Source organism: Acanthopagrus latus, chromosome 19 (assembly GCF_904848185.1).
Source record: "Acanthopagrus latus isolate v.2019 chromosome 19, fAcaLat1.1, whole genome shotgun sequence".
NCBI classification, from domain to species: Eukaryota; Metazoa; Chordata; class Actinopteri; order Spariformes; family Sparidae; genus Acanthopagrus; species Acanthopagrus latus.
In genome coordinates this window covers 22108296-22130300 of record NC_051057.1, presented here as the reverse complement: position 1 = coordinate 22130300, position 22005 = coordinate 22108296, and the positions used below count along the sequence as shown (strand labels likewise).

Below are 22005 nucleotides of genomic sequence, written 5' to 3'. Positions count from 1 at the left end.
TTTTTTTTTTCCAACTTCGGTTTGAAAACTTTTTAGCCATGCAGACTAAAGATTGAAATAGTACGGCATGTCACCCCCACCCCCCACCCCCCCGCTGAATCCTCCTGATGGCTGCTCTGTCATACAAAAGCTGCGAGGAGACAGATGGACACAGACCAGAAAGCCAAACACCAGCCGGGTGGTATGATGGGCTGTGGGGGTGTGGAGCTGTGGGGCCGACCAAAGAGATGGACAGACAGAGGGAGGCAGAGATTTCTGTGGTCTGCGGGATCACTTTGAATCCGTCTTTATTTCCAGCCTAACACGTCAGAATTGGTCCCTCGCATTGCACATTACCAAACTAATGAGATGCCGTGCAAAACCGAAGGACTCCACATTTTCCCCCTCGTGCAACCTGGATGGTTTCGCTGCCCCTATTTGTCGTTGCGGTATTCCATTCACACATGGCCGATCAGTCCCATACCCTCGTTTCCCCTCTCTGTAACAACAGGATGCCGGCTGGTGCTCCCTCTTGTTTTCTCCATCTTTCTTTTCCATTTTTTCCCCTTCTCTCTAACACCCCAGGATGTCATTACCCCCACAGATGTTTCACTCCAGTCCTCTTATGACAAGTCAACACAAAAGCTCCACAACTCCGGAGGTAGAATTCAGAATTGACTACCAAAAACAAAGCACGCATGTAATTTCCACCTCAAGACCCAGCCAGACAAACAGTGGCCCCATTCTTCTCCCCACTTTCTCTCTGTTATTCCCTAATTGGTATGGCATTCATGGGTGGAGCGCAACAGTTATTTCCATCCACTTGTTTTTCTCTCAACACGTCACCTTTGCTGGCACCGGTTCCCAAACAACGGGGGCTCTCGCGGAGGATGGAATGTAGCTTCGTTGCACACAGACGCCCGCAGGAAACAATAGATGCTAATTTGCTAATGACATTACTGTGGAGGTTATTAAAGCATCAGCAGAGGCAGGAAGCATCTTCTTCGGGGGGGGAGCTGCTCGATTGCGCCCAACCTGGACTCAACAGCAGTGCAATATCAGTGGGGAAAAAAAAGATGTTGATGCGACTGAGCTGTCCTGAGGGAAGTGCCTCTTTTTTGAGGAGCAATCACCATAATGATGATCTCACTGGTTGCCCACAGGCTAATCTGTTGGCTTTTATTAACACCAGCCCGCAAAAGCACAAGCACTCAGACGCCAACTGTGACAAAGGTTGCTGTGACAACTGAGATGGTCACCCTGGCACGGATGCTTTTTTGGTGGGGTGGCGTTGCAAGCCTTCCTCCTGCCTCCCTCACTCCTGGGTGCAGTGCCAGAAAGGGTTTTTGGATTCCAGCTCGCCTCGAGCACAAATGGCATAAAACGATCAAAATCTTTTTAAACCCCTTTCTCCCCATTTTGATGTTAACACTTCTGGTATGTATTCTGAATTGAATGGGCTCCATAAATCAGGTTTTAAGTGTATTTTATTATCATTGCCCACTCTGATATTATTTTGGTCTCTTGGTACACCAGTAGAGTGTGCTAGGCTTACATGCTCGCACGGGTGAAAGGCTGGCTGACGACTCCCTCCACACTGAGGCCACTTCAGTGGCTTGCAGCAGCAGTAACCCCTGTCGCTGTTAGGAGCATTCAGGCTGCATTAAAACAGATCATTTGCTTTTTTTTTGAGGAGGAGGAGGAGGAGCATCCACCGGGCATGAGTCTCTCTGTGTCACAAACATACACTCCACTGTTTTCATTGAGCTACTGTACCCCCTCAGCGTCTCAGCGTCCCCGCTCTGTTCATATTCTTTTACTATTTTTGTCCGTTGTGTAATGAAAACTGCAGCTAATTCGTTCTGAGCGCAAGTCTTTTCTGCCTGCGTCCTTGGTTTGATAATAGCTCGGAGAATTAATCTGTGTGCCTTTTCTCACACTCGCACTCACTCCGCTGCCCACACTCGCAGGAACTGTAAAAAAAACAAAAAAGTTCACCTCCACCGTGAATCGCATGATGGACTTCACCACAGAGTCAGCATCAGTTTTCCACATATTGGAAGATCACCTTGACCGTTCGCTGAAGGAAGCCTCCATTTCGGACTTAGGGCCGCTTTTATGTTGGTATTGATCAGCGACGCTATCTCCTATTGATCTCCCTGCTGCACTACTACGTTTGATGGATTGATTGGCAGCCTGTAGCTGGAGACCAATTTGTCAAGGAGCATTGGACCTTGTCGGAGAAGAGCACCATTATGTCCCAATCATGGATGGCCAACGGTCCCACGGGTGTGTGGGGTTGGGGGGAGCGTGTGTGGGCAGCCGGTTATAGCGGTGTTGCCCATTCACGGTTGGCTTGCAAGCCCTTAGTATTTGCAAGACCGAGCCTGCGTCTCGTCTCCCCCGTGGGTTGTGGCTGCGCTGATTGAAGCCCACCTTTAAACGGAGATCATAGGCGGCTTCACCAAGTTGCTTTTTTTTTTTTTTTGGCTTATAATTTCAGCTCTCATTATGGGTAGGCCGTTGACATTCAAATAAACATGTTTGCATATGTTTTTTCTTTCTCTCTCTTTTTTTTTTCCCCCTTCTGTTTGTAGCACAAGAGCTCCATCCTCCAAATGGCTGTGATTCAGCTGCTGCACATGATGATTTGTGCCCCCAGTAATTATACCTTCCACGTGCTGGGAAAGAGAGAACGAGAGAGAAAGAGGGAGGGAGGGAGGGAGGGAGGAAAAAAAAAAAACCTGTTGTTATTCTTAAATCCCCACTCGATGCTGGCTTAATCATTGTCTGCCTTGTCTTCGCAATGGCTGTAATTGAAACATTAGCTGTTCGGGTCTATATACAGCATGTGGGCGGATCGTGTGCGCCCTGTGGACGGATTTTAATCATAAGCCACGATCGCACGCCAAAGCAACTTGTGTGTACTTCACTTTCTCTATTTGTTTTTTTATTTGTTTTGTTTTGTTCTATTTTTTTTCTTTTTCCCCGTGTTTTCTTCGTCATGTTCTGCACGCTTGTCCTGCGTTTGAGATGCATCATTTTCATGTGTATTTTACAGCAATTTGTGTGGCTGCAAAATCACTATGTCAAAAAAAAAAAAAAAAAAAAACGCGAGCGATCCATTAGCCAGCGGTATTGACTTTCCTTCAAGCGATGCCATCCTCCACAGCCAAGAACCCATGTTGTATTCACAGGCAGGCTCCGTGTTGACTTGATACCTGCTATGTACTTAGTGCTTTTCAACTCCAGTCCCAGGCTAAGAGACAAGCAACCGAAAGGAAGCATTTGCTCAAACGTATTGACCACTTTCATGAATTTTTCATCGGCTGCTCAAGGCGATGGGTTGCCAGCTGGGTGGGTAGAGGAGATGAGGCGCCCATTCGATGCCGCTGACCACACACACAACCCCCCCCGTAGGCTAGAGACGCATTTTAAAGGTTTATCTCCTTGAACCTTTTAAACACCTGAGTGATACTGTACTTTAGAGGCCCTCGCCACATCTCTATCACCGCTATGACTCACCTAACATTAGACCCCAGGCCCAACACTGCTTCTGACTGCCGTTGTCCTTGGCAACAACTTGAGCCACAGCTTATACTCTCTCTCTCTCTCTGCGATCTACCTCTGAGCCTCTGTCTCTCTACCATTCGATCTTGTCTGGTTACTACAGAGCAGGGTTGAGGAAACATGTTGATCTAGCACATATTTCTCTCCACGGGCAAGGGAGGCACAGGGAGTCCAGCCCCTGTCGACGTGTGTGTGTGTGTGTGTGTGTGTGTCCTCCAGAGACAGCACACCTCTCACAAGCCAAATCCCACCAACCCCTCCAACCACAACACCCCTCGCCTTCCGCTCAAATCCACACCGCCGCCTCCCGCCTCGCTCCCCAGTGGGTGGTCGATATACAGACCTCTTGGTCTGAAAATGAGATGCCGACTCATTTGCTGCTATTTTAACGCCCCCTATTACGGCTGCTGATGGCACCTGAGAGCACTTGGCCTAAGAAATGAGTGTTCCTGACATCTGTGCTGCGTTGTCACAATCACAGATTGTTTTCGCCCACGACAGAGTCAATCATCAAGTGTTAAATTAAATATTATTTCTGATTTTTGGAGTGCATTGTCAGTTCTGTCGGTGTATTACTACAGAATAAAGCACAGCATTTTAACATTTTAGCATCTTTCAGCTATTGTCTTGGTTTTAACAGTTGTGATTTTTGTTTTAATTCACTCTTATCACTCTCTTTAAACCAATTTCCTTTTCAACGGCCCAGACAGCAAAACAAGCTGTTAAAAAAGATCCTTTACACTTTTTTGCTCTGCACCTTATGGCAGACAGACGATCTGGCAACCAGCTAGAGAACATAGTGGAGTGTTTCGCTGCAAAAGAGAGAGAGGTGTATCCTTCTGGAGTTATCAGAAAGCAAAACACGGACGTTACTTTGCACATTGGTTGTACTGGTGTGCCTTTATTTTTCATATATCCAGGAGCACCAGCACAACATATAAATCACATAGAAAATCAGAGAAACGACACTTTTAAGCAATGCGATGATGAATGAGCACCGAGGAAAGTAAATAAATAAACAAAATGTTTTTCCAATAACACGCCAATATGTCAGTATTGTGTTAACAGCTTGTTCCACTGACGCCAAGTGGCCCAACAACAAAAAAAATCAATGACTGCAGCTTTAATAAACATGGTTAACCAGGATGTGCATAGTTAATGGGGGCTGAGGGAGCCATGCTCCTCGTTAACTACCCTCAGCGTTTGGACAGTATTTTATCCAGTGCAGTTTATAGCTGTTGGATCTAATACACAATGCATTCCCCAGTCTTTTATCCTACACATCCATACATACATGCATCAGTTGTGGAGGATTGATAATCTTACCTGTGGCCTCACAATCCAGAAGTCTGTGTAAGTTTGGGGCTGTGATTTCCACCTACGAATGCAGAGGAGGTTAAGCACCACTGCAGAACGATAACTTAAACAAAAGACATGAGTATATCTTGTGCGAATGGCCAACGACGACAACGATGATGGATTCAGTTGTTGAGGATCACTCTCACAGCGGTTTGATGAACGATAGAAACACTCACTTGCAAATTTAAAAAAATCCATCTTAATTTACAGGACCATCAATTAGCTGGATTTTCGAGAATATTTTTCAGCAAAACAATGTTGCAGGAGTGATGATGATATTGGTTTCTAACTGTAGCCGGCCTCTTTTATGCGGGCTAATTGATGGCATTTAGGAAACACTTCCAGATGCTCTCCTATAATAACTCACCGGTCATTTATACAACTTGTTAAATGTGAATGTTGGACTGCAAATCACACATCGCGCTGAAGTTATTTCACCAGAGAAATACTGCCGAACAGTCTCTGGATTTGTTTTGTCTTTACCGACACCTGCCCCGCGTGAGGCAGCGCACAACAACAGGTATGATTACTCAAAAAGTATGAGATTGTTCTCTATGTAACGTCATGTTCCTTTCTAAATATTGTATGTATCTATTTACCCTCATTCCAAAATGTCTGATCTGTCATCATGTTTATTTGTACAGTTAAGATGATATTTTCTTTAAACTCGGTTGACCCTCGTGCTGTAATCTCTTTCGTCTGACTGCTCGTCTGTCTTCTCCTCACCTCCCCACTTCTTCTTTTCTGTCTTTTTCAGAATCTGCGGGAGGTCTGGCTCAACTATCCATCGCACCCCCTGCAGGTGGGTTGAAAAATGTTTTATTATTGATGTTTATTTTGGCTAGGTGTCTCTCATTAAAACTCACCTCACCCCCAAGACACAAAGGCGTTCTCCCATCTTTGAAGTTTTCCAGCCAGAATGTATGTTTTTCCACTGTTTGTGTGTGTGTGTTGCTAACCAGAGGTGGGCAAGCTGTTAGTTATTTTGCCTGAGGCTGACTGAGTGCTTTATAGCTGTCACAAGGCCCCCGGTAGCCTTCAAGTAGTCGGCATTGTTCTGCTCTCGTGTCTCTTGCTGCTCTCCATTTTTGGTCGAGACCCTAATCCGCTTTTTCATTCACTCACCCTCTCTTCCTCCTCGCCATTGCTCCTTTTCTCTCCTCTTTCTCCTCTTCTCCTTCATCATCTCGCTCTCTCTTTCTCTCTTTCTGTTGTGCCGTTCGTTGCTTTTGCATGATCTGCCCAGAAACATTGAACATGTCAACAGTGTTTGTTTGAAATTAGGATTTGGAAGAAGAGATCAAAGATGCCATAACAGGATTACAGTCCCAAATCACATGGGGCCTCCAGGGACCGTCAGGCATCCTTCTCTCTGATGTGTTTGTGTGGAGAAAGTGTCTCTTTGTGTGTATGCCGGGACTCGTCTTTAAGCAGTTTATTCTCTTCATCTCCCGGCAATGTGCATGAGTTCTGCGCCTTTCCCGTTCCCGTGTACATACGCAAAACAAAACAACATCACATTTTTATATGTATATATGTGTTTAAACTTCCGAACCCTGTTTTGTTTTTTTTTTATCCCAAAGAAGATCCACAGAGCTGGATGTTTTTATTTGAGCTTGTTGACACTCTATTGTATCCGGCAGTCTTTTTTTTTCCCGCTGAGTTGCACAGCAGAGGCCCCAGCGGCAGGCACCCTGGTTAGGGTGGAGCCCCGGGGTCAGGCCTACAACCGCTTTGTGTTGCGAGGAGGAACCACCACAGTGTGCTGCATGAGTAGTCATTAGCCGCTTCAGAGCGGTTTGCCTCATTACCGCTCACTGCGCGTGGCTGAGGTTTCCTCTGGGTGGTCCCCTGCCAGTGGGGTAACGCCTGTTAAATTGCACCAACCACTTGGTAGCTTGATCGCATCCTGACCTTTTGTCTTGAGATGATGATATCCAAGAAGGTTCACACAACTAAAGGGAAAAAAAAATATATTGCTTTCATTATTTATTAAATTTATCAGTCAAATATTGATGGAGGCTCGTTGGAGTTTAGGCTGGAAAATGATGCCCAAAATGTCTGCGGAGAGGTAACACGGTGTCAGCTCCCCCCCCTCCGCCGCTGCCCACCAAGACGAGGACGACAACACAGAGGTGAAAGAGGAGCTCGCCTTAATGAGATTTGATTGGATGGCAATGGCAGCTCGCCATGGCGTGGGTAATTATGCGTTTACCCGCATGCATGCATTAGCCTCGCCACCGACGTGCCCGACAGAGCGCAGTGGAACGCTTCGAGGCACATCTTTATGTCTTTCGTGTTCGCTATATTCGCACCAGCGCATCATCACCCTCGGCTCTCCAGAATAATTTACCCGGGCGTCATTTACGTCGAGTTCGGATTTCAACATTTTTTCCTCTGGTTTATTGCGGAGATACACGGGTGTCAGGCTTTTTGGGCCTCAAAAGACCTCGGCTCTGATTCTGCTTTCTGCCTGGACTGAGCTGAAAGTGATGCTTTGAAGCCATTTCAAACGTGTTTTTTTTTTTTTTTTTTTCACAACTGCTGTTGATTTTTTTTTTTTTTTTTTTCCTCCTCTTCACTTCGTTTGAAGCCTTGCTGCTGGCCATTCCCCCTGAAGGATAGCTAGCGCCTATGAGTGCTGAACTCGTCAGATGCCGTTAGTTGTGATGCATGACATTTAAACGCCTTTTCCTTAATTAACAGAGGGAAAAAGGGGCTGGAATGAAATGTTTCTTAGGACATATTGGAAGATGGAGCCATGACATTACTGGCGGCACTCCAATTAAAAGACTGAGTTTAAAAATACATCTCAGCTCTACGTGCTGGCTTGACATGGGGGGAAAAGCTGTTTGCTTGTCATTTCTTCATGAAAACGCAAAATAGATGCTGGAAAATGAAGAGAAGTGTCTATCTTCCCCTGGAGAGCCTTGAATGCAGGTTCTTTTTCTTTTTTTTTTTTTCCAAAAGATTCTTTTATACCTAAAATGCTCAATTGAATGTGCTTTAGTTCCCTTTTGAATGCCCGCATGAAATTATGTCGCTCAATATTTTCTCTTTCTTTGGAAAAGATGTCTCGGTCAAGCTTACAGTCGTACCACGCAGAGACCAATTAGATGTTTCTAGCAGCCTAATTAATGCCCCCATAAGGATATTTCTTGATTCAACAAACATGCATGCACATATTTTCTCATCGTTTCTCTTCATATTTTTTTTTTTAAATGACCACAGACGTGAGAAACTACTGCAGTTAAAAGCGAGTGGCTTGTTTTTATGAACAAGTCTACCTTTGAACTCGCCGAGCCCTTAAAATAACCGATGTTAAGAGCACAATCTGCAGCGACGTTTCTACCAACCACGAACTTGTTCTACAAAGTCGTAAGACCCGGGGAGTCTCTGATACAGCCCGCGCAAAAGATACAAGATACAGCAAGTAAAAAAGGCAACTAAACAGTACGACTGCTTCAGCGGGGATATTAATTGACCGCTTGAATCACCAGATCCAGAGAGAGGGAGGGGGAGGGAAAAAAAAAAAAAAGGCGAGCTGTTTGACTTAAAAACTTAATGACGAAGAGATTCCATCTGCTGCAGATCATCTGAGTTTGTTTTGAGGCGGAGTGAAAAACACACACTCTAAACAGGCCCTCAAGCAGCGCATACTGTAGAGGTTCATTTCATTTAGGGGATTTATTTGACACTCTTAAGCGGAACGATTCCATTGAGCAAATAGAGGGTTTTTGGGGGTTTTTTTTTGGGTGCGTGCGTGTCTGATTTGAGGATCCTTGAAGCGGTCACGCTGGTTGTTACTGGGCACATTTTTTTATTTTATTTATTTTTTTGGTGCTATTTATAAGAATTGAGATTCTGTCCTTCGCTGGAGCTTCTTCTCATTTTCGGTGTTTGTTTTATTCTGTCATGGATGAGTACACCTAACACATTTGCAAAAAAAAAAAAAAAAAGTATACACAAAGAAAAACAACACAATTAAGTGACCCCCCCCCAAAAAAAAATAAAACCCAAAACAACCCAAAATCATTTAATGAAGTAAATTACAACAAGCAGCAGACGAGATGTTTTAAATTATGCATGAACAAATGATCATTACAGCTGCAGAGGCTGCTGCGCTGTGTTAGAGATTCAAATTAAGGTTGTGACATCCATTTTTTAAGTTCATGTGTATCACACAAATAGTTCATGTTGAAAATATTTACAACTCATTCAACAAATTCCACCACATGGCCAAAAGTATGTGGACACCTCATCCATTATTTGATTCCCAAAACCATCTGCATCAATGCCACAGATGTTGGATGTGAAGCGCCAACGACTAATCAAATAATCGATTCGTTGTTGCTTCTATTTGAGGATTTTTTTATGCCTCCACGATAGCGATAACTGTGGGTATGTTTTTGGGTTGTTGGTGTGTGCGACCCGCTCCATGAGCACTGAGGAAATGTCTTCAAATTTGGTGCAAATGTCCACATGGAGTCAAGGATGAACTCATTAGATTTTGGTGGTCAGAGGTCAAGATCACCGTGACCTCATGGCGTCCCAGTCTTGCCAGCGCCACATCCCAGAAACCAGTCCTGAGAAAATGTCTTCAAATTTGTCTGTCTGGAACGTAGTGGTCAACGGTCAACACAATAAATTAACAGTTCATACTGTAATTCTGATAGTTTCACCCAAATATCAAATATCTTATGTCCAGAAGTCAAAGATCAAGTTTACTGTGACATAATATTCCACCATTTCCCAATGCTTTACCTCAGGAACAACAACGTAAACTGGTTCAGAAAACTGTTTCACTACTCCGTGACAGTTAACTGATTGTCTTTGGGTTACAAGATCACCTTCCTTCTCCCCCCCGACAGGTCCAGGAGCCTCAGACGGACCGGCAGCTCATCGAGACGTCTCCAGTCCTTCAGAAACTAACCAGCTTTGAGGACTCTATCGGCGTTCTGTTCACACACGTGCGTCTTCTGGCCAGAGCCTTCACCTTGAGGACTGTGGGCTTCAACCACCTCACCCTGTGAGTACGCGGTCAGTGTTTGTTTGTTCCTAATGGCGTTACAGCCAATTAAAATGCAAAGTGAGGTGCCAGTCAGCCAGATATAATTTGCAGGGATGCAGCAGAACCGGCCTCCGACTTCGTCTGCTGTTCCCTTCAGAGGTGATGAGGCATGATGCATTATAATACGTAATATGATCGGAGATGCTGGGAGTTTATCATACGTAGAGCATTTTAAATTGTTGTTTCTGATGTGAATGCGGCAGCCGCCTCCTCCCACATCATCATTATGTTCACCCCCTGCAGCGCGTACATTCCCCGGCAGTCACTAAGACTGCCTTTATAACGAGTGATGTCACACTCGCAGCACCTCGGTGAAAGATTCCTCTTTCACAGTGTTTTTTGGCCCGATGCCTAATCCAAGGGTATCTGTAGTCTGCCTGTACCAGTGAGGCCGTAACCCCCCACTGCCTCATGGGAAATGTGCTTTTTGATTCACTGAGTTGTCCAAGATTGAAGGTTTGAAATACATCTTTTCTCATTTACTGCGGCCACATCTCATATAGGAGAGATTATTTTTTTCTCGCATGAAGTGAATTCCTCCATTCTCACTGAAATAATCACGTTCTGTGTTTTTCCATCCAGATTTTAATTTAGCCAGGGTTTTATTTTTTTTTTTTTCCTCCTCTTTTACTTCTTCATGTCACAATACCTCCCAAAGGTGAAGTGCAAGGAAATAGACACACACTCACACACAACTCGTCCATGTTCGGTGTGTGTCGTCGTTCGCAGTGTAAAACGGCCATAAATTGGCAAAATATCGAACTGGCAGAAAGCAAAAACACTTCTGGAGTAAAATATTCAAAGAGAGGATGCTCAGTCCTTTTCAATCTGTTACACCACAAGGAGTCAGAAATAGTGACAGCTTAAGTCGAACTGTCGGAGGAATCTGTGCTTCCATCTGCATGTTTTGATAAAATATCAGTATTTAAAGCATTGATAAGTGTAACGCAAGAGTAGGCGATACGATCGATTGCCTACAATTTCTTTAGGTTATCAAATAACAGACTTGAAAGTTAATTGTAATGTTTAATTCCATATGCATTGCTGCAGCATTTAGTTGAGTTTTTCCCTCATCGTCTAATCCGACCCAGCTAAACTTAATCGTATTCCGATCAGCTGCACAGCTCTAAACGAAGATGAGAAGGATCAATCAGGAAAGGCCGATGCCAGATATACTCATTTTTACTGGGCTGACATACACCAGGCTATAATATTTGCACAATATGAAATTGAATTACATGCTTGTCATGGTCGACACTGGTGAGATAACCAGTAATTTAATGTTAAATTCTTAACCTGTAGTTTAAGTAAACTTGAGGATAAGTGGATGTAGTGAGCAAAGATGGATGATTTCATTTTCCACAGCTATAATCATAATTGTTCTCCCCTCCTCCACATTGCAATCATGTCGTCTTCTGTAAAAAGAAATAAACACAGCTGCCAGTTTGAATCTTCTTGCTGACGAATACCAAACGATATACATTTTCCAATGTCAGGCCGACGTCTATTTCGCATCCCTTCTATGTGGAGAGTTATTTGTTTGGTTCCTTCAGTTGCTTTGCTCTTGTTAATTGCCAGCTCTCACAGTGATGCAGTTATGATTTCAGCCCTGAAATGGGAACATTTATTATTTATTTTTTCCCAGGTTTCACTTTGACACTTTGTTCAATAGCCAGTAAAAGTTCCAAACATCTGCTTGGACTCGGAGATGAGGGGCGGCTCGGTCGTGTGGTCATTGTGCAGCAGCGGTGTAACCTTCCCCGTTCATCGTCGGAAAGCCAGTGCTGCCATTTTTCACATGAAAACCTACGAACTAATGACACCGTTTACTCCAATTTGAGGTGTTTCCGATTATGAGAATGACCACGGAGGCTTATCTCACTTCTGAGCCTTACAACGCAACACAATAGTGAGTTTGACAGCTAAAGCAAATTAGCCTTGGCAGCACACCTCTGATATCTTATTGGCAGCCTGCTCTCTGTAATTGCTTGCTTGGGTTTGCCACAAGGACATCGCTCTGTGTGTGTGAATGTGTGTGTGTGTGTGTGTGTGTGTATCATGTCCACACTTTCACACACACACACTACGCCGCTGTGTATCTTCTAATCCATCACTTAAATGTCAAACCTCTCCCCACTCATGGTCAGTGAAGTCGATTAGAGGTCCAGAGGTTCGTCTCCCGCTGAGCTTTACTTTGAGGACTTTCCAACTCAAGGTTGATTCCAATGTTATTCTGGAACTCGGCGTCACATCCAGTGGCTTCACTCCTCTTTATGTAATGTGTGATTTTAACCTGGTGCCTTTGTTTATTTCATAGAATTGTATTTTTTTTAATGTTTCCTGCAGCAAAAAAAGAGGAAATAATTCATATGATTTCAGGCTGATTTATGTTCATTAGCTCATTAGTGGCCAAAGGCAGGTTTGACCCAAATAGAGCCGACTGACTTGAAAGCTAGAACTGAGCAACGGCTGCCCACAAGGACCAAAGGTTGTGAAAGAAAGTAGGCCAGGCTGGCGTGATGGAGAGAAGAAGGAGGTCAGATAACGCAAAGGGAAGGTCAGACAATAAGGTAGACAGCAGATGAGGAGACGAGACCTGGGCCGGCCTTTGGCCCGTCACTTTATGCAGAAATGGAGGACAGGCTGACCTAGAAGAAGACAGCGCAAGAAGAAAGTGCGGGAGTTGACCCTGTTGTGAAGCAGTCGAGACCGGAGGCTACCATCAGACAGCAGAAATGGAGAGCCGTGGCCCCCAGGCGCTGGGCTTCCTATCTCCTCTCGCAGCGGAAGAGCCGGGTGTTGCAAGAATTTCAGTGTCGGTGAAAAAGAAATCCATCTCTCTCTTCGAGTTGAGTTAAATGAAAGTACATCTCACTGTGCTGCTTTGAGGGGAGTCGCTTGAAACATTCATACACGGGAAGGATCGCTTTGCTAAACAGATTCAGGTTGGCCAAAGTTGAAAGGAAACATTTCTGGATTTTTTTTTAAAATCATCAGTGTTGTTCAGCAGACAGTTTCAGGTAGGGAATAAATAGATGGATAGTTGGTGTTTTGCATGTGTCATATCAGGTACCAAGGCCCAACAGTCCCCTTTAATCCCCTGCATCACTGCAGTGTTGTACCAAAATTAAAGGTACACAGCTGTACAGAAAGTGAGGGTTATCACGATGTGTACATTTGTTTATCAACGGTATTGAATCTGACCACAGTGGTGTCACTAAAAATATACGTTTTCCAAGATCACATTGAGCTTTACATAACTTCAGATCAGCCGTTCTGTAGCAGCCGACCAGAAGGCAGGTGGAAACATAATCTCCATGGTGTTGTGGAACAACGATAGATCTTTTATCTGGATCTGCTCACTCTCAGATATCAGCCACTTAATCCAAAAAATTAAAGCAAAGTGAGAAACACAATTCAGAAATTGGTCCCTCGTCTTCGACCGTCGTTTATCCAGATCTGCACCCAAAAGTTAATGTGGTGTCCAAGTTTGGTGGAAATCTTTGTGGCTGACAGATCAACCAACAAACAGACACGGGTGGAACAACGCAAGCAACGCAGCATTTCGTCCACGTCTCCAAAGATCTGATATGATTTGTACTGTAACTTTAAAGCCAAGGCACCTCTGCAGCGGGAAAAAAGGCACAAAAAAAGAAAAAAACACTTAATTCATTTTCTGTTTAGTGCGGTTTTGCTAAGAGAGACCCTGAGATTCCATTATACTGAAGTACCGTTTTGAATTTATATTGATCTTTTGATGTTGTGAAACTCATTCTCCCCCCACTATCGTCGTACGTTACCGACAGATTGTTCTTCCGCTGCCGCTGACTGTTTGATTCCCAAAGCCCCGCAGTCACACTTTGTAGAAACGTAGCAGGCAGATTTACACATTTGAACCCCTTTTGCACGAGCGTTGCACATGTGGAAACAACGGCGTTATTTCTTGCCCCCACCCCCCCCCCCCGAGAACGGGGAGAGGGAGAAGAAGAAAAAATTGGCTTTAAAAAAAAATGGAGTGCTCCCCGTCTTTTTTTGTGGAGCGGGCAGCTTGTCGCCGCCTCTTCAGAGGGGCTGTTAAAGGTATTTTAGATCAAAGTCAAAGGCGAATAAAGACCTCGGCTCCACACTTTACTTCAATTTCCCCCACCTTACTGGAGCATTGTGCCTCTGCTGTTGAAGTGAATAAGGGACGGCTCTTTGTGAGCGCCTCGCACAGCAACGACCCGTTCTATCTGCCCCCCCCCCTTTTTTTTTTTTCTCCTCCACATCTCTTCTTTTCCCCCCCTTCTCTCGCCCTTCTCCCTGTCACTCCACTGTTCCCCCCCCATCTCTCTGGCTCCTCCAAGGGTTGGACCCGAATAACGCTCACGTTGCACCGTCTCAATCTGCTTCTTGCCCGGCAAATTCTCTCTGGCGTCTGCACATGTACAGTAGTGAAGTGCAGGGTGAACAAGTAGCTCTCTCAGCCTCCCACCGGCCTCCGTTTCCCTCCTCTGTCACCCTCCTCCTCCTCCTCCTCCTCCTCCTGCTCTCATCCCAACCTCCGCTCTTCACGCTCTCATGTGTTGTGGCAGAGTCTTTTCATTAAGAAGCTCTGTGATTATTTTTAATGTGGGAGTGCGCGTCAGGCAGTGTCCCTTCCCTCCTAATGAAGCTCAGATCTGGACCTTTTAAAGACGGAGTCAAATGAAAAAAAAAAAAAAAAGTAGCCTTTCAAGTTCTTCTTATTCCGCCCGTGTCCCCGGATTAACTGATCTGCCATCTCTGGGTTCATACATCAAAATCCTTTCCTTTATTTTAGTTTCAGTCGAGTTTTTAGACTGTTGGCGTGACAGAATAAAGCTATTGGAAGGAACCGTTGGCGTCCAAAACACGTCAAAAACAAAAATCTTTCGGAACTCAAGGTAAGAAAAGTGATATCGACGGTCGGCAGAAAGTTTTTGTTCACTTCTAAAAGTGCTGCTGTTGCGGTTTGAGTGACTGGAATTTATTCATTTCTTCCCTCCTCGTCGGCCGTCTTATACAACAATGTGGGTGAGGAGAAGTGATGATGGAAGCAAGAGTCCTCTCAGTGGATGGAGTGTGTGTGTGTGTGTGTGTGTGTGTGTGTGTGTGTGGGGGGGGATTTCTCCTTTTGAATCTCGGTGTTCTTCAGAGACTCCATGAGTGTTAAGATCCCTGAATGAAGGACTGAATCTGAAGATCAGAGCGCCGATAACTGATTTCCTTGTCAAAAGAAAGTATTTGATGATCCTTCAGAAAATCGGTTGAATTGTTTAACGCCCGGGATGTAATTTTTTGCTGCTAGCCGTAGCAGAAGTGAAGGATTAATGTCCGCTGCAGGTGAACATCTACGTATATGAGGTGTTATGTTGATGTTTTCCTGGAAATAATAACTACCATGTCTTTAAATCTTGTATTAAATGAAGAGAAAATTCAGTCCTTGTCTACGTAACCCTAAGACGAATTGGAAAGTCAGATGACGTGTTTTAAAACACATCATGGCTCCGTATCTGCTGTCGTCCAGGTCTCCAGAAGCCCAAACTGATCTGACAAGATGTTGTTTTTATGCTCTCGAATGCTGTCGAGCTGGTCGCACCCACTTGCGACAGGATGCACGCTAACGCTTTTAGCGTAGCAGCAACGGTGAAGACTTCAACTTTTAAAAAAAAAAAAAAAAGAAGGTGTAAAAAAAACGTCTTTTCAAATCAGTTTGGAATCTCGGGGTTCATGTAGACTTGGAGTCATTTCAGGTTTGTTTCTACGTCCTCATCCACTTGCAGCTCAGTTTGGTGGACTATGAAACTTCACTTGACTTTTCCATCAGCGTGGTCGGGGGGTGAAGTCAGCTTTCTCCTCGTCTTCTACCTCCTGCGAGGAGCTCGTAGATGTATATGTGCCTCCTCGCGTGGTGCTCACCAGCGCCTCCCCACGCCCCCTCCTGCCCGACCGCTTCCTGCCTGCTTGGCACAGCACCAGCCCACATCTGCAATGCTAATCTATAATTCTGTTTAATTAATGACCTGCCTTTCACTGATGGGGAGAAAGGCAGGAAGCTGATGTACAGTATCGCAGCGCTGCTGTGAGATTTTTTTTTTTTTTCCTAGAAATCATTGCCGGGTTTGAAAGTTGTTGCAGCTCTGTGGGGCTTTAGGGTTTTGACAGGCACTCCTGCAGGTGTAGCAGAGGTTTTTTCTTTTTCTTTTTTTTATTTAAAGCGTGTATTTTCCTTCCATTTTTTTATTTCTTTTTTCCATTTGAATTGCAATCAAAGCGGGCCATTTTTCTTTAGAGGGGCTGCTACTTCAGGCAGCCTCGGAGTTGTCACACAGCCTGTCAGCGCAGCTGTTCCCAGAGGCCACCCATGAAATGTACATCAGCCCGACTTCACCGTTTCTGTTAAAAGACTAAAAGCCGGGTAGATTTGTCGAGAGAGCATGATGCCTTTCATGCGCCGCTGATGTGTCGCTGAATAACCTGTCCCCTCCTCTTTACCCCTCCCACCAACCCACCCCTACAATTTAAATTCCCTCGTATCCTTTTGTAAGGCTCACTCCTCCCATTCCCTCCTGATTAGTGAAGGGCTCTGAACGTCAGTGTAACGACCAAATGGCGTCGTTAGTACCGAGTCACGTTAAAGCAGCTAACGTCAGCGCGCCTACAGTCACACTCCCGCGTAAACAGCGAGACATCGGCGTCTTCTTCCACATCTCATAACTTACTATCACGTTGAAATCTGCAAGGAAACTAGTAACAGAGAATTGTACTGCATACACATTGTTTTTCAGTCTCTTTAATCTCTGATTATCAGTACTGGACCTGAAAAAGTCACACCGTCGACCCAGAGTATGCAAGCAGTTCTAATATTGACAATAATGTAACAAAAATGTCCGCGTTCCCTCTTTAGATCAAGCAGACTAGATGCTGCAACAGCGCGTTGCTGCCCTCAACGTCTTGTTAATAATGTTCCTTTTGCCAGCTGCCTCCAGGTCTTTGAACAGCTTCCTCCTTTGAAGCAATGCCAGTTGCATTTTGGGACTTTCTATCTACAACTAAAATGACATTTGTGATCTAAAAGAAAAGGGTAAAAATTTGCACCGTTGTGAACAATTCTCCCCAGCCCTGCTGCTCTTTATGCATTCCCTTTTTTCTTCCTTCTTCCTTCTCGTCCAGCGGCCACAACCAGAGGATGGAGTTCCTGGGAGACTCGATCATGCAGCTGGTGGCCACAGAGTACCTCTTCATCCACTTCCCCGACCACCACGAAGGACATTTAACAGTAAGATCAAATCATAAATCATCACAGGGGCTCCTCGGGCATTCAGCATCTCTGCACCTCTGTGTTGTCTTTATTCCGTCTTTGTGCTTCTGCTTCCTGCTTCTTACCCAACATGAAGTTACAGCTGTGCTTTTGTGTTTGTGTGTGTGTGTGTGGGTGATTTTTTATTTATTTTTTTCCTTCCTTTCCATCCTTCACATCAATCTTTGAACCTCCGTGTGCCAGCCCAGGTACTCCACTCCCCTCCCCTCCTCTTCCTCCTCTGCTTGTTTCCACAAAATAACTCTCTTCCTCTGCTCACCCAACACAGCGCCTGCATGTTTACTGTACTCCGTGTGATGGGTATTGTCATGAGACAGAATTGTTCAGCGGTTTTTCAATAACACATCTTTGTCGGCACATTTTTTTTTTGGGCAGGGGGGGCGAGGGCTGTCAAGCGTCTGGAAAAAATGAAGAAATATATATAAAGTTGCGTGTGTGTGCGCGAAGCCCCAGCACGGCTTGTAACACAGGTACAAAGCAAATGATCGGCGCTTTTGAAATGCGTGAGTCCATTTTCTGACAGCATCAGATGGCGTTACAGCTCCCCCCTCTTTTCAGTCAGGCGTCAGCACTTCTTCTTCCTCTTCTTCTTCTTCTTCTTCTTCAGAAGAAGAAGACTGACTGCTCACGGCCGGAAGGGATTGAACTCGGTCTGACAAACTGCAGAAAGGAACCTTTCGCAGTCTGATATTTATTCGTGGATGTTCTGTATAGATGGAAACCGTGACGTCATTTGTTTAAAAGCTTCCAGCCAGCTTTTCGTTGAGAGACTGAAAGCTCCAGCAATGCCTATGCCCAAGAGTCAAGATGGGGTACATCTGAAATGGATTTCATATCGGGGCAAAAAAAAAAAAAAAAGTGCACATTCAACCAGTGTGTGTTTGTGTGTGTGTCGGTCTGTGTGTATGTGTGTGTACTGTTAAGGAGGGCACATCACAGCGAGACAGATTCAGACAGTCATATTGCATTCTATTTGCTCTTTTCCGCATCTCGCAGCTATATTTAACATGTTTTTTTTTTTGTTTTTTTTTCTTTTACGGACGTAAATGTACCTCGGCCGGTCTAACATGTTGTCATCCGCTAAGCTCCGAGTCACAATGTAATATTTAACAGAGCGACGTTTGCAATCTCCCTGAAACATTTACTCTGCATTACCATTCCTGTCTTTGATGAATTATTCCATGCCGGGTTTATTTTGATGTTTAGTTTTTTTTTTTTTTTTTCCCTTCTTGCACTTCTTGTACGTTTCTGTTTGTCTGTGTGGAGTTCACTCGCGTCTTCTCGGGTCCCGACACGAAGACTTGATGCTGTATTTGTTTGTCCGCAGCTTCTCCGCAGCTCGCTGGTGAACAACCGCACGCAGGCCAAAGTGGCGGAGGAGCTGGGCATGCAGGAGTTCGCCATCACCAACGACAAAACCAAACGACCCGTCGCGCTGAGGACGAAGACTCTGGCCGACTTACTGGAGTGTACGTTCACGGTTCTTTGATTCATTTGCAGAAGCATGAAAAGGAAAAGAAAGAAAAATCTTTATAGACCTCCTTAGACCCCTACTAAACCTTTTTTTTTTTTTTTTCCCGTGCAAGTCTCTCCAGAATGCACAGTTTAAGATGGCAGCATGAAGTGCCGTTATTGATTTCTTTGTTCCCTTTGTGTTAGATGTCAAACACAGTCACATCTCTGCTGAAGACACTGGGAGAGGCTCACTGCGTGCGCTAAGAAATAACTTGTGGTGATTTTTCCTTTCTCGTTTTTCGTTTTCTTTTTATTCCAGCCACCACATCTGCCGCAGTATTCCCCCCCTCCTCCCCCCAATTAACGCGCTACTTGTGGTGTCCTACAAGCTTAATAGCTTGTTTTTCTTTTAAAGCAGAATAAGACGTCGGTGTGCTGAAGTAATCGGACGGCGGAGGAGTCGCAATTGGCGGCTAGAGAGAAAAATGATTCACGTTGTCAGGTGCTTGTTTAATCCACGCTGGTGGAGCGTCTCGTAGGCCTCGTTACACACTGAGAGCCGGTTTCTGTTTAATTGTTAGCTAAGTGAAAAAAAAGAAAGAAAATTAATAACAGTAAGACTCAGAGTGTGTGCTCCAGGGGAGAGAGTCCGCACAACTTAATGCTGTTAATGAGTACAAGAGTTCGAAGGCCTGTTTCTCAGAATTTGACCGCCTATACTAAACACACGTGTCGCACGCAGCTGTGCTGTGCGTCGTCTTAGATGGACAGAAGAAGAAAAATCATGCTGATAAGGTGATTTAAATTTAACAACATGAATTAAATAAAAATAATGTGCTCCAGCGGGGAGGATTGTGAAGTTTGAGGGATATTAAACGTATAGTCGAAGACTTTATTACAGGTTTTGTGGTGTTTTGGTTGCTTTTCCATGACAACATGGCTTCCTACCTACAGGCGTGTCTTTAACGGATGATGCACTTGTGTTGATTTGCAGTTGAAGGAGCGTCTAGCCGACAACAAAGCACCGCTAATTTGGTTAGAAACACATTTAATTTCCTTGTAAATTCCAACTCTAACCCTCCGTTATTTAGTTATTTCAAAGTTCGACTCCTGAAGCAGGTGAAAGCGAAGGTGGTGAAACTGTAAAATGTATCATGTGAACATTATGAAAGTACAAAAAGGAACAGAGGGAGGAAACTAAATATGTGAAAATAATGCAATCACCAAATCAATGTCAATAATTTGAGAGTTTAGACAAATCTATTGATACAGACCGGCTGCAGGGAAGCAGTGTCAGTCTTAGAAAAAAATAAAATGTTTTGGATACTTCCTCTAATAAATATCCAGCTGGTCTGATACAAATGCACAACGTCTCCAAGTCCTCAAATTTCAGCTAAATGGTCAAAACCACAACCAAAAAGGCAGAAGGAGTCTGAGGAGAGCGGAGCAAAAATATTTAAGCCCCTTGCTCATCCAGATTAGTATACAGCAGCAGAGACAAGGTGGGAACAGAGAGAGAGAGAAAACCTTGTATATGACGTTTTGAGATAGATCTGATAATTCACGAGTACAGAAAAATGCTAACGTGCTTCCGGGTGTCAGGACTCGTCTCCACAGAACTCTATCGCGGTCCACGTGAGGCTGACGACGGGAGCCAGCAGTGAGTTCACTGGGAACAGACTTGTTCCTGATTGGCAGAAAAAGTGTAACAAACTGTGGAGGAAACAAAAAAACAAAGGGAAGATAAAAGCAGTGATGCGTTCAAGGTCAGCATCCTCCTCCCCACCCCATCCCCTTTAATACACAAGCTTCCAGTCATTTGCCTTTCAAATTATCCTCGGAGGTTTCGGAGGCCGGAGCAGAGTTGATGACACAGGGAAGGGGGACGAGGGTCAGCGCTGGAAATGAGCGCAGCTCTCCGGCATATGAGCAGCCGTGCCCTGCGGCGACGGCCTGCGACTGGCCTCCTGAAATATTACCTATTATTCTCCTCCTCTCTCGTGTCTCCCGCTGTCTTAGTCACGGAGATGAGTAAATGCTCTGGCAGCTAATAGAAGAGGAAAACAAAAAAAAGAAAGACGAGATGAAGATGACACCGGGCACCTACTGCTTACATTTTCAGTTATCTTACACCGCCGGTTACTCTCACTTCAGCCAGACGTACAGTTCTATCTCCTATATTATATGGATGTTTCTTTGAACTCTCCGTGGCCCCTCGCTATACTCATTTCCCGTTTGATGGAAAAAGGCAGGGTTGCTTACTTACTCAACTATCTCCTCCAGTTCTTTACATTATCGTCACGTTACCTGCAGTGGAGGGCCACAGTGGAGGTCTTTGATAATGTTTTATTTACTTTGAGCGCGGCGAAACGAGAGCAAACTGTTACGAGAACATCAACTATCGTGTTTATTTATTTATTTCTGTGTGGTTTTTTTTCTTTGTGTAATGTTTTTCTTTCCTTTTTTTCCGTCTGCAGCTTTCATCGCGGCTCTCTACATTGATAAAGATCTGGAGTATGTGCACACCTTCATGAACGTCTGCTTTTTCCCCCGACTGAAGGTGAGCGCCTATTCATAGCCGTTCGCCACTCTCACCTGATCAATGAGCCGCTTAGCCGGGCACCTCCGAGAGAAAGAACCAGGCGAGATGATGAGGAGAGAGCTAATGGCTGGGCCCTAATGGTGCTAGCATTGACGCAGAGGCCTGAAGTGGTGCTCGGCTGTTGAATGCCCCTCGCTGCAACGGCGGCTTGATCGCTATTTTTGTCATCTTTTGCGGGAATCTCAGCAGCGGCGTTGGCCTTTTTTTTTCTTTTTTTTCTTTGTCGGTCCAAGAAGTGCTCGGGCCGCTAATGGCGTCCACTTCTGCCGTGTTCCAGGACTCGGATAAATCAAGTTTCAGTCAAGACTCCCGTGGTCAGATTTGAGTGAGGGAAGGACGGGCATTTTATTCTCAAGCACCGCTGGATTGTCCAAATTTAGACAGAAGAGCCCCTAAGACACAAACGATCTCACATGCACTCCCGGTAGATAAGAAAAAAAAGGAAGGCATGCGCACGAGCTCAGCACACTCATGTTCATGTGCCGGTACCCACACAGCGTGGACCTCTCCTTGTGAAGATGCTGCAGTGGTCTGATATGCCATGCTAATTGCTGTCTTGGTGTGCATCTCCAGGGAGAATCCCCAGCTCTAGAGGAGCTGAGCTTTGCGTCATGGTCGCTGCAAGAGAGCACCTCATTTCCACTTCCA

The 22005-nt window shown here is 44.9% G+C and overlaps 1 protein-coding gene across 3 annotated transcripts in view; it reads left to right on the top strand.

Annotated features, from left to right (window-relative positions):
* drosha (drosha ribonuclease III) overlaps positions 1-22005 on the top strand; it is a 97347-nt gene that overhangs the window by 61099 nt on the left and 14243 nt on the right. For 2 of the 3 annotated variants that reach the window (XM_037079406.1, XM_037079407.1), the window contains exons 24-28: positions 5666-5710; positions 9780-9937; positions 17153-17258; positions 18628-18769; positions 21233-21315. In XM_037079406.1, coding sequence (XP_036935301.1) covers positions 5666-5710; positions 9780-9937; positions 17153-17258; positions 18628-18769; positions 21233-21315 — 534 coding nt within the window. The remainder of the gene's footprint in view (positions 1-5665; positions 5711-9779; positions 9938-17152; positions 17259-18627; positions 18770-21232; positions 21316-22005) is intronic. The other variant, XM_037079408.1, reaches the window with a different exon arrangement.